Below are 13,231 nucleotides of genomic sequence, written 5' to 3'. Positions count from 1 at the left end.
GACTGCTCAAAATATTTTGAACCAGCTCCCTGGGAGATCAAGAAGGTAGTACAAGAAACATACGTAAACATTGCATATTTTATATGTATTAGTGTATCCCACTGGAATTCAGGACATGGTGAGACAAAGTCTGGACCACGTTTACGTAAGAGCCTAGACCTGGATCAGATCTTTGCCATTCAAGCAGCTCTGTACTACAGCATTTTGCAGGCATTCTGTGATGCTTAGTTACTATTTTATCATTTTGCAAGAACTACTTCTCTTGTGCATCACCGTACTCTGCTCCACAGGCTGGGAAGCACAGTTTAAAAAGAAAAAAAAAAAAACACAACCTCAAGTCTGTCATATGTTTCGGTGTACAGAGAGGAAGAGGAAAAATAAAGAATCGCAAACCTGACCTATGCAACTAAACACCTCCGTCAGCTCGTGGATGTGCAACAGGCAGATTGAACCATTTCTCACACAGTGTAGCACAGCTCTGAATAATTAATTGCATCACAGCTCATTATTTCCAGTGTTTTTACATTATTACCAGTAAGAAAGAGCAGCAGCCAGGCAGACTTTCCCTCTCCCCCACAGACCCCCAGCCCATTTTTAATAAGTTTTCTAGGCTAATCTCACACCGGCTACATCAAAGCTTCATTCACCTTCACCCCCACACAAGGTACCAACATCCTGGAGGCTCAACATATACAATTGTTTTAACTTATCGTGGTAAATCACAATGGGCTTTGAGGTTCAAATGCTTCCTCGTGTAATTGAAACTAAGCCAATCCTGTCATACATACAACAGGAGAACAAATAAATGCAAAGGCTGAAGAGCTGTAGTTAAAGCAGGAATCCCAGTCAAGGATCACTGGGGAGCTCTGCTCAAAGCATCCTCAGAAAAAGAGGGAGCAGGAGGGAATAAAATGCAACAGTCTTTATGTATGTAGTAGGCACAGCTTTAATACGACTTCTAAAGTTATTCAGAGAGTTCACTGCTCTTCAAACACTAAGTCACAGTAGGCAAAGTTTTCCCCTCCCTACCTGCTCAATAACAAGACTGCTACCCCCAAATTATACGAAGAAATAACCAAGTTACAACTGTGCTCCCCTCACTTCCACCATCATCGAAACTATATGGTAAGACTCCTAATAAAAATCTCAGCAAATTCCACGCCTCTGTCAAAAAGTCAGTGCTAAACATCAGAATTTCTTTGGGCTGCTATGTGCAAGTTCTAAACTGGAAACTTTGCTTTATTCCCACTCTGTTAACGGTCACGGGTGACTTGATACAGACCATCTGCAGCTCAGCTCTTCCATCCCATTGCTCATACCAACACTCCTCACACCAGCTGGCTCCAGTTAGACCCAGCCTTAGTGCCAGTTCCCCAGTTCAGGATCCATAAACGAAACCACTTTCTGCTCAGCTAGGGAGCAAGAATTCCCGATAAAAACATGTCTAGACACAGGCAATGATTTGGAGATGGTTACATCCCGGACTAGATATTAAAAAAATATCTGCACTGTCAAATACCAAAAGCAGACTGGCATTAGCTATAAAGGCTTCCGTGTATTCCCTTAAGGGTTCTGATGAATATTTTCAGTACTTCTGCAGGCAATAAAAGAAGCATTTCAAGGCTTCTGAAACACCAATAAAACTGCTGTGAAGTATAATTTAGAATCATAAGAAACCTATTAGTCTCCTGTAAGTCAGTCATGGAGATCTCCTATTTTAGAAGGGGGCTTATTTCCCACTGACATAAAACTAAAGTTTGAGTTGATAGGAGGAGAGATACAAAGCAGCTAAGGCTGTATTTAAGCTACCAGGCTAAACTTTCTTACTGGCATTTTCTGTTCATATCGTTACCTTCTACTCTTTGTGTTGATCTGCCTCAAGGCCTGTTTCAAAGACACTTGCTCTCCAATCTGTGGATGAAAATCGTGCTTTATTTAGTTTTACTTCCTACGTGTTGACATGAACTCCAGAGATACAACACAGCAGAACTCTGCTTTTATGTGGTTACCTGCAGCTTCAGAGGAATCCAGAAATATGTCAACTCATTACCCTGTTTGAAGGCCATAAGAGAACTGGGGAGGGAAAACATACCTGGGGGGAAAAAATCAAAGCAGATCAGATGTGATTTCCCCTTGGATGCACCAATGCTCCAGCTACAGTTGGTAAAGAACTTATCTCTCAGCTGAAATCTCCAGGCACAAGGTGTTAGAGCTCTTTGTCATCCTTTTAAAGCAGGATTTAGAGCTCCAGTCCTACAGGCAGCCGTAACTGTTCAAATTTTACTCCAAGTGAAATTCTAATTGTTTAACTAAAATGCTGTAAAATTTAGAATATTATTTCCTGGACACAATCCTGTGTGATCTGCTCTGGTGACCCTGCTTTAGCAGGTGGGTTGGACTGGATGATCTCCAGAGGTCCCTTCCTACTCTAACCAGTCTGTGATTCTGCAATTATCCAGTTCAGTTCTTTACCCTCAAGATGTGGCTACAGGAGATAGACTGGCCCAATTAAAAAGGGGTTAGATTAGCTTATCCAGAGCAATACTGGTAAAGAAAAAATTCTGAAAGGGATAAAAAAGTTTTCATCCATAAATTAATCTTAGTTGATGGGAACAAAGTACCCCCGTGGCAAGTCATTCAGCAGTTGCCCATTTCAGTGGCTGTTTCTCAGCATCATTCGGTGGCTGTTCTCCCTCTCCAGGTCTGCAGTGTTGGTGACAATGTGCTGAAGAGTGCAGACGTTTAAACTGTTATGGTGGAATAATTCATATACACCCATATTTTCTTGATTTCGGCCGCGAAGCAAATAGGCAAGTGACTGACTCATCTCACAGCTTTACCCATGTTACCAACTAACGTATCACTGACCCTCACAATTCAGATCAATACCCACTGTTTACAGCTCAGCAGAGCCTTAAATTTGTGATTCATCCATGCAGTCAACTGCAGACTCTCCAAAGTTATTTACATGCACCATGTCATGCTCATCCAGTCCGGAAATATTCTACATTCAGGATTTCACCCACATTACTCCTCATGTTCATGCTGAACTTTCCCTAAGAAAAATATACTTCAATCAGCACAGAAATGAAGATTTCTGTTGTTGCTGCTTTGAGAAATGACACAGCCTACCTGCCCCCGCCTTAAGTCTTCTGTAAAGCTGCAATCCCATCATGCAAGAAACACATTACATGGCATATGAACCATGCAGAAGTCACATATTATACATCGGACTCTCTGGCACTGAAGCCTGGGGACTGTTTCCCCTGGAGCAAATGTAAAGGTCCTCAGGACTGGAAATGGAATGAATTATAATGGCAATTCCCATCAGACAAGAGGCATGGATGAAACGTCTTTACTACTTCTATGGCAGTCTGCTGCTTTGTTCCCAACCACCTTAGAGTCTGGTTAATCCACTTGCAGGAACCGCTCTGTCAGATCAAAGCCAGCTCAATATCCTGCCCAAGTCTTCAAAAGAAGGTGTAAAACTCTATAACAACCAGTTACACAATTATCTGCCCAGAGGGAAGACTTCTGACTAAGCCTGGGCAGTTAACAGTTGGCTTATGCATTAAACCATGGGAGTTCATAATCCTTTTTTTAAATCCTGTCTAATTTAACCTTCTCAACTATAGGTTGATTTACTTAATCTCAGGCAACGTTTGATCTCCACATTATTGGCAGCAAGCTCCCCAGGTCAATGCCATGAAATTCAAAAGGACTTTTTTTTTTTTTACTGCAGTTAAACTTGTTCCCTCAGCTGCCTTAACTGCCCTGTGACCACAGCAGTATCTTCACTTTACTCCTCTTATCTGCAGACCTGTCAGGCCCAGTTCTACCAGTCTCTGGACTGGGATGAGTTTGGAGTCTCTTCCCTGGAGCAGCAACACCACATGCTCCTTCCTGAACCTCTAGGAACAGAGTAGGCAGCAGTTGTCCCCAGCTGGAAAAGCCTGATGTGAAATACCCCATGGCTTGTGTTCCCATCTCCATCATTCAACACTTACTAACTGCTAAGCAGACAATTCACATCACCTGCTACTCTCAAAGCATGGAGGGAAAAAAAAAAAAAAACAACAAGTTAACTCAGCTTTAACTGCATGAAAACAAAGCAGAGTTTGCTGGGCAGAGGGGAGATCTAAGGCCTTATAATCAATAATTCTTTAAAGCAAGGAAACACTTACATAAGAACAAAGCTTGAGGCATGGTTGCTTTGAGGCATATGTCACACCTCTGTGTTTCAAGGACTGGCAACAGCAGCAATACAACCAGCATCCCACAAAGCAGAGGAGAGGGAAGAACAAAAGTGTCCAGCTGTGAAATACACCACGCAGCAAACTGCTTTCAAACACACACAAAAATGCTGCATAAGTTTCTTAACTACTGTGGGTTGCAAGACAAGTAAGAAGTGGAACTTAAATAATAAATAAAAAAGTCCAAGACCAGTTGTAGGTAACACTGTATTTGATCACCCCTCTGTACATCCCACTCCCAGTCACACCAGTGAGCAAGAACCATTAGAAGCTTTATTGTACTGCCCTTCCAGCTGAAACCCACAGGCCTGCTAGGAAACATCTGGGAGCACTCAAAGATAAACAGGGAAAAAGATCAAACTCAAGCACTGAAATGAACTCCTGACTAACATCACCTAATTCAGTAGCTGGGCTAGAAAGAGCCGCATCTCCAAACTGCATTACTCCTGCCAGTCTACATCCTCCACAGCAATTACCACTTCTGCTGACAAGCTGAATGCCCTCGACTTGGTTTGTCCATGATGCAGAACTGGTCCTTCCTCCATTTCCATACCCTGTAGCAGCAATGAATTAAATCATTGCATTAACCTAAGACATCATGCAGCATTTGCCAAGTGTGCAGGTTATCCCTGACCACCCACACTGTGTATCAAGAGAGAAGGATCAATATCTTTAATGAGCCAAGTCTTATTACTTAATCACCACAAGCGTGGCAGCCCCATGAGCCAGGAGGTGCTCCCAGGTTCTCTGGGCTCCTGCTGCTAGAGCAGCTCAAAGGAAACTCAAAGTCACTCATCCATTCAACCAACAACAGAGCTTCTTACCCTGCATTTTCTAACCCTGCTCCAAGCTGGCCTTCCTCTCCTCCATCCCAGGAAATAGAAGCGCCAGCCGCTAAGCAGCATGGACATTGGAAGAGTTGTAGAACAAACGAGTCATCCTTACGGATGGCAGAACTGTTTGCTGCTCTCCCAACCCTCTCCCAAGCAACACAACACTGTTTCACCTTCTTTGCTAGGCAGATTCTGGGAATCGCAGAATCATTTTTGTTGGAAGAGACCCTCAAGATCATCGAGTCCAACCATTAACCCAACACTATCACTAAACCACGTCCCTAAGATCCTCATCTACACATCTTTCAAACCCCTCCAAGGATGGTGACTCCACCACTGCCCTGGGCAGCCTGTTCCAGTGCTCAACAACCCTTTCTGGGAAGAAAATTTTCCTGATATCCAATCTAATCCTGCCCTGGCTCAACCTGAGGCCATTTCCTCTCATCCTATCTATAACAGTATTAGAATAAACAAGCTTGCTACAATAGACAAGTATATTGGTCTGATGCCCTGTAGAAAAATAATTTTTAAAGAGCATTTACGTTCAATTTTCTCTTTTCTATCCCAGTGCCTGATGACTGAGCAGTGCTCTAACACAAGAGCGTTGCCCCGACCACAGGCAGGACATCAAAGTTTACCATAAGCTGACTATTGTGCTCAGATACCTTCAGCGCAATAGAAGAATAACGGACCAAATAAAAGCCCAAGTTCATGCTTTTAACTGTACTGGGGGAGAGGAGAAAGCAGGGAGGAAGGCATCACATACTCAAGTATGAGCTCATCACATTTCTCTTTGTAGTTGCTTCATAAAAGCGCTGTAATCAGTGAGGACTTATATTTACATTTTTTGGAAGAAAAAAAAAATCCTGCAATAACAAGTAGTCAAAAAAGGTAATTAAAGTGAACAGGGAAACTGCAAGACTGAAAAGCTTGAGAATATTTAAGGTTGAGGAAAAAGCAAGTATGGAGACAAGATAAAAAGTAGGGAAGGTAAGAGCAGGAAAATCAGGAACTTCCACCCTTTCACATCTCACGCTGGGAAGTGACATCTAATAAACTGACAAACTCCAAACGCACTCAGGGAAAGCCCTTTTTCACACAACACATCTTAGTGTCCTTAGTGTCCACTGCCCCAAGAAGCTGCTAAAACTCAGAACCATCCTCTTCTCTCCCATACCATTCCATGATTTGAAGTTGAAGAATATCTATACTTGCATTTATATTCAGTTTTCAAAAAACTAATTAAGGGATCAACATAAATCTGGATAAGTAAAGCTTAACTGTTACAGGTCCAAACAAGAACTTGTTTGGGGAGTGATTATCCCAAAATTGCCCAGAGCTTGATTTGTGCACTTTCCTCTGAAATATCAGACTCTAATCGCTTACTGTGCTCCTTAAACCACGTACAAGTTTCCTAGATGAGGTACAGACTTCGGGAGCACAACTAAAGACACGGTACAGTGGCGTATTTCAAAAAGCAGGCTAAGAATCTGCATTGTACAGTACACCAAAAACTACAACCAGTCACATTTTACTACATCTGAGTCTGAAAAGGAAGAACTTCAACCAGTCAAGGAACTGACTGCAGAAAAGTTCATCATCAGGTTCTCTTTCTATTTTTGCACAGAGTCCTGGCCTAATGTCTCACTATTGAAGCCGTTATTTTTATAGGTCATGTCCAAATTTGTCAGTTGGAGCCACTTAATGTCCGTGTTGCTGTTATAAAGTGCTACAAGCCAAGTAATCAGAAAAATCTGTTTACTGACAGCAGGTATGGGAAAACCTCAAATTTCTGTCTTTATCCCAGACATTAATGAAAAGTATTTGACACATGAGGTCACGACAGATCTGGTCACAACACTGGAAGCTTAGAAGACCTGACAACAGCAATTCATTGCAGTTCCACTGATAACAAGAAAAATCATTGTGAGGAACAGGTCAGCCAGAGGTTTAAAATATGCAATTAGAAGTACTTATCTAAAATTACATGCCAAGTCTCAGCAGCGTATCTTTCTGAACCTAACCCTTTTAGCTGGAATTGGCAATTACTCAAACACTAACAATCTCAATTACTACATCATGACAATACAGCTCGAAATAAAAACTGAGGCAGAATAGCATGGACAAGCCACATAAAAGACCTGAGAAGATTACCAAGGGATGGTAGCAGGGCAAAGAGATCAACTGTGAAAAGGGAAGAAATCTCAAACTTCTACACTAAAATGAACCATAAGAGGATTTGAACTCAGGTCAAGAACGCCAATGGCATTCTGGGGTACATTAGAAGGGGGGTGGTCAGTAGATCGAGAGAGGTTCTCCTCCCCCTCTACTCTGCCCTGGTGAGGCCACATCTGGAATATTGTGTCCAGTTCTGGGCCTCTCAGTTCCAGAAGGACAGGGAACTGCTGGAGAGAGTCCAGCACAGAGACACAAAAATGCTGAAGGGAGTGGAGCATCTCCCGTGTGAGGAAAGGCTGAGGGAGCTGGGGCTCTTGAGCTTGGAGGAGACTGAGGGGTGACCTCACCCTTTATATATTTATAAACATTGAGTGTCACAAGGATGGAGCCAGGCTCTTCTCGGTGACAACCAATGATAGGACAAGGGGCAATGGATACAAACTGGAACACAAGAGGTTCCACTTAAATTTGAGAAGAAACTTCTTCTCAGTGAGGCTGACAGACACTGGACCAGGCTGCCCAGGGACGTTGTGGAGTCTCCTCCTCTGCAGACATTCCAACCCACCTGGACACCTTCCTGTGTAACCTCATCTGGGTGTTCCTGCTCCATCAGGGGATTGGACTGGATAAGCTTTTGAAGTTCCTTCCAATCCCTGACATTCTGTGATTCTGTGATCTTAAGAGTCCTACAGGCAACCCTTCACAGGCACCTTGGACGGAGCCTTTCCATCTTACAAGAGCAGATTTGCAGATACCTATGATGCTAAAAAAATAACATTAGTCACTAGATGAAAACTGGAACTGCAGTGGAAATGACTTCCTGAAGATCACACAAGTGTAGCACCAGCCAGGACTCCTGAATTCTGTCTCTGTTCTACTTTCTAATCACAAACACCAAAACAAGTGCCTTGGCTCAACACCACAGAGGCTGTCAAGATGCAAGTGGAAAGACAGACAGGTAGGATTAAATAGAATCCCAGAGAGTTGCTTTAAAAGGAAAGGTGGTACAAGGCCTCATCTCCCCTCAACCCCTGCTCGCCAATATTTACTCTGAAAAGTTTGACCCGAGAGAGCTTTATCACCTTGAGTGGAGACATCTCAGTGCTCACAAGAACATCTCTTTCTGCCTGGCTTAAAACCAGGGACTTTGCACACACGAGGTGGACAGGACAGCTGCTGCATGACAGAAGCATCAGCTCACACACGCAGGGAAAGGAGAAAGAGAAAACCCATCAACATACAAGTCAGATAAGAAAAAGGAAATTTTAGTTACCATGGCTACCTGCCAGAAACTGTTTTCCATTCAGAAAATCTTAAAAAAAAAAAAAAAAAGGGCAAACAGCAGAAGAAAATTACACAGCTACAGCTCTAAAGGACTCTACCTCTTGTCCTGAACTCAGAATTAGTGGGGGTTTCCATATGGCAGCCTGAAATAAGCCAGAGTGATCCCTTAGTTGGCATTAGTGCCAGAAAGAGATTAGGAACAAGAGGCAATTGATTCAGTTTTTCTCTTTGCAGGTGAAAGGAAAAAAAAACCTGCAAAGAATTGAGAGAAAGGAAAAGAAAGCAAAAGCATTCCCTTAAAGATTCTGGAAGCACACAGCTCTGCATCCCTCTCAAAGTGCAGAGCTCTTGTGGGTACAACTGAGCTTCACGCTTACACACTAACTCTGTTCAAAACAAAGGGATTATACAAAGTGCTTAGCTCTAAACAAACAGCCTGAAGTTCTCCAACAGCTGATCTTTTTAACATTTTAAGTACTGTGCCCACAACTGGGACAACTGAACTGCTTTAGTGAAATCGGTCCCCTCACCCTCACACCAGCTCAAGGTGGCACCTTAAGGCACCTGGCAAACATGGAGATGATGTGAACGGGAATCCAACTCCCCAGACAATTTTGAGTGCATACCAGGAGTTCATCCATGCTCGTCTGACACTTCTCAAGATTGATCCGTTTAATTGCCACCCTCTCCTTCTTCGGACTGCAGAAAGCCGCCTGCACCACCGCAGTCGCTCCACTCCCTGTGAGTGAAAAAGAGATAGTTAGAAACATCTTGGGGGATTTCAGCAGAAAGGAAGGGAGGTCAGACAACAGAATTATGAGTGCCAGTTAGTGAAGAAAGCAGAGCCAGGTGAAAACCCAGTGAAGGCAACGCCACAGTCACTGCCTGCTCCAGGTCTGTGCAACCCAGTGGGTCAGATGAGTTGCAACACCAAATCATAGAATAGTTTGGTTTGGAAGGGACCTTCAAAGCTCATCCAGTGCCACCCCTGCCATGAGCAGGGACATCTTCACCAGACCAGGTTGCTCAGAGCCCCGTCCAGCCTGGCCTGGGATGTCTCCAGGGATGGGGCATCTACCACCTCTCTGGGCAACCTGGGCTAGTGTTTCACCACACTCAGTTTAAAACATTTCTTCCTCACGTCCACCCTGAATCTCCCCTCCTTTAGTTTAAAACCATTACCCCTTGTCCTGTCACAACAGGCCCTGCTATAAAGTCTATCCCCATCTTCTTATGGGCCCCTTTTAAGTATTCCAAGGCTGCCATAAGGTCTCCCTGGAGACCTCTCTTCTCCAGGCTGAACAACCCAACTCTCTGTCTTTAAGGTTAGACCAGCCCAAGTGCTGGACTAACCAGAGGAAAACAAGTGGACCTTTAAGATCCCTTCCCAGGATCATTACAGCTCTGCAGACAAGAAAAAAAAAACCCACACTCCAGCTTACTCAGAGCAGTGATTCTTCTCATGTGCTTTAAAAAGAAGGGCCACTGAGGTCACACAGACTTTTAACCTGATGTGTTCACCCCAAGCGTCAGAACAAGCCACACTCTTTGCTAGCAACACTAATGAGATTTTTCAAATATTTTTAGGTACTAATTGCCGCTCTCATCTCTCCTCATTTTATGCAAAGACACAAGGCAGGCTTCATTCAATCCTGTTTGGCTCCAGTTCTCACGTAGTAACACACCACCTTGGTGTCTGGGTTGAAAACCACAGCCAGAGAACATTTAAATTCCAACAGGAGAAAAAATATCACATTTTAATGTGCAAGTTGTTCTAGCCGCTAGAAGTATGGATAAGAGCTCCGGATTTAAACTGCTCAGCAATATTGTATACTTCGGTATCAAAGGAGTTTGCAACAGTGAGATTTAAAATCCAGCTCACGTCAAGCCCATATTTGTTGGCCTCCAGAAATAGTTACAACATTGATGTCTCATCAACAGGACACCTTGTTGCTTTACTTTCTACCTTCATCTTGCTTCCCTGCATTTACAGACTTCACTGGAAAGGAATAAATTCAACTTAATATAAAAGGGGGTAGGATAGGTAGAAAACAGCTCAAGAGCTTCCTATTGCCAAAAAAACCACCCCACTTAAAAATAAACACACAGCTATTTTGTTCATTATCCCAGGCATAACTCTTGAGCTCATCTGGACTGATGAGGGAGATAAGAACAACTATTTTGCATTTTGGAATAATACACCTATTTTACCAGATTCTTCCATTCTAACACTATGAAAAACACTTCCAGGTTCTGCAACACGGGTCAAGTACAAAGAGTTTGCAAACTATTTCTAGGTGTTTAAAAGGCATTAGGTGTTTAAAAGGCATTTAGACAAGGTTCTTGGGGACATGGTTTAGTGCTAGAGTTAGGTTATGGTTGGACTCAATGACTCCGAGGGTCTTTTCCAACCAAAAATTTCTATTCAATTTTTTTTTCTAGTACATTCAGATAAACTGGGGGCAAAAGCTTTCCATCTCATCTCTGAACCAAAGTCACTGAAGCTCCCTGCAACCACCACCAATATTCTTCTCGCAGCAAGTTGCACCAAGTCACGGTCAAACTCAAATAAAGTGCCAGGTGGGGGGGAAAAAAAAGAGCTTGAAATCCGGCCCTGAAAGATACAGGAAAAACTGCTCCATCCCAAGTCACGCTGAAATAAATGACAAAGGCCTCGACCGTGGGACCCTGCTCCTCTAATCTTCAACCAGTACCTGCTGCAGCGGAGATACAGGAGTTTCATTTCACTTTATATGGCGTTACAAGTGCACTCCAGACAACAGGTTCAGCTTGCCAGGTGATTCCTGTGCTTAAGAGTTTACATTTTAATGGCAGAAGGCAGCAACGTGCAGAACACAAAGCGGCAGAGGTTGCTAAAGCTGTACTACTTCATGAAGTAAATGGGTTTTTCAGAAGTTCAAGGCTGAGGTCATTTATTACTTGCACACGTATTATTTTTCAGAGCGTATACATAGCAGAGGGTAGAAAAAAAGCTACCAGAAAAAGCTCAGGTGGGAGAAAAGGAGGGGAAGCAAGAATATTTATGAGAGACTTTGAAAATGAAGTTTGAGTGCCATAAACAGAGTCTTGAGCAAAGGATGGACTTGATGGAAGAGTCTGGGCAGATATTTAACAAAAAGGACTCAGAAAAAGCAAGGGGAGGAGGTTTTGAGAGGCGAGCTTGGCTGCCATAAGCGGGGCTGAATACACAACATTACACAGGGGACAAACATCCCAAAACCAACCTCCGCACACATCCCCGCGGTTGCTCTGCCCAGCAGGTAGGAGGTGCAGGACTCCAGCAGGAAACCAGCAGCCCCAGCACAGACGTTTTCCCACTCACTGGGAATCCCAGGTTGCCCTGACCTGCCCCTCTCCACCCAGTACCTGCTTCTCTAAATTTTTCTGCTGCTTCTCTGGGTGAAAAAATATGAAGACACAAAAAAATGACAGAATATCAAGATTGGAAAGAGTTAGATCCCAGAAGAAACATTGCTGCTGACACATCCGAAGCACAAGTATTATTTCTTTCTTTGGATGTCTTGGTGCATGACAGAGGCTGAAGACACAAGGCAGATGCTGTCACAATATTTGACTGCACACCTCAGAGGACTGTCTTGAATCACAGAGTCACAGACTGGTTGGTGTTGGAAGGGACCTCTGGAGATCATCCAGTCCAACCCACCTGCTAAAGCAGGGTCACCAGAGCAGATCACACAGGAATGTGTCCAGGTGGGTTTGAATGTCTCCAGAGAAGGAGACTCCACAGCCTCTCTGGGCAGCCTGTTCCAGGGCTCTGGCACCTCAAAGGAAAGAAGTTTCTCCTCATATTCAGCTGGAACCTCCTGTGCTTCAGTCTGTGCCCTTTGCCCCTCATGCTGTTGTTGGGCACCACTGAACAGAGTCTGGTCCATCCTCTTGACACCCACCCTGGAGATATTTATAAACATTGATGAGATCCCCTCTCAGCTTCTCTTCTCCAGGCTGAACAGCCCCAGCTCTCTCACTCTCTCCTCATAAGAAAGATGCTCCAGACCCCTCAGCATCTTCATAGCCTCCGCTGGACTCTCTCCGGTAATTCACACCGCCCTTCTCACTCCGCAGTTCATTTTGCAGTGCGCGTTTTCATCTCTAAAGCTATTGCGTGGACCTCGCCAACGCAGGAGTATCAGTGCTCAAAGACTCTTTCTGGATTTCTCAGATGCCAACAGCTTCAGCACACACCTGCTTCCCCCACAACACACCATACCAGGATTTCTGTGCCAGTTAAACCCAGTTGGCGTATGTGTGACTTGCAGAGATGCATCTCACAATCCAGATGTGATACCACCACTGTAGACCAAACCTTTCACAAGATGACAGTGTAGTCTGGGGTTTTATAGAAGTGACAACACAAATAATGGCTTTGTGTTTTATTTCAGATGTTCCTACCAGAAACAAGAGATACAGACTAATTAAAAGCAGGACTATACGTGTTACAGTTCCTTCCCAGTCCTCCAGCCCGCCTGATCAATGCTCACTAGGACTTCAGGGCAAAAAAACTGCTTCTCACTAAGTGTTTGGACAATGCCCCAGCCTACAGGGACCCGATCTGTCATGGGTGTGTGGCATTATTTGAACAGTAATGAAAGGCCAAACTAAATCCTTCTAAGCACACGGCAGGGAATCATCCCAACTCAAAGA

At 43.8% G+C, this 13,231-nt stretch overlaps 1 protein-coding gene across 1 annotated transcript in view; it reads right to left on the bottom strand.

Annotated features, from left to right (window-relative positions):
- The window catches only part of OXSR1 (oxidative stress responsive kinase 1), a 100,518-nt gene that overhangs the window by 69,340 nt on the left and 17,947 nt on the right, over nucleotides 1-13,231 (bottom strand). The window contains exon 2 of the mRNA XM_065629256.1: nucleotides 9,175-9,287. Coding sequence (XP_065485328.1) covers nucleotides 9,175-9,287 — 113 coding nt within the window. The remainder of the gene's footprint in view (nucleotides 1-9,174; nucleotides 9,288-13,231) is intronic.

This window comes from Caloenas nicobarica, chromosome 2 (genome assembly GCF_036013445.1).
Source record: "Caloenas nicobarica isolate bCalNic1 chromosome 2, bCalNic1.hap1, whole genome shotgun sequence".
NCBI classification, from domain to species: Eukaryota; Metazoa; Chordata; class Aves; order Columbiformes; family Columbidae; genus Caloenas; species Caloenas nicobarica.
Note: the sequence above shows the minus strand (reverse complement) of the source record. Positions and strands in the feature narration are given on the sequence as shown.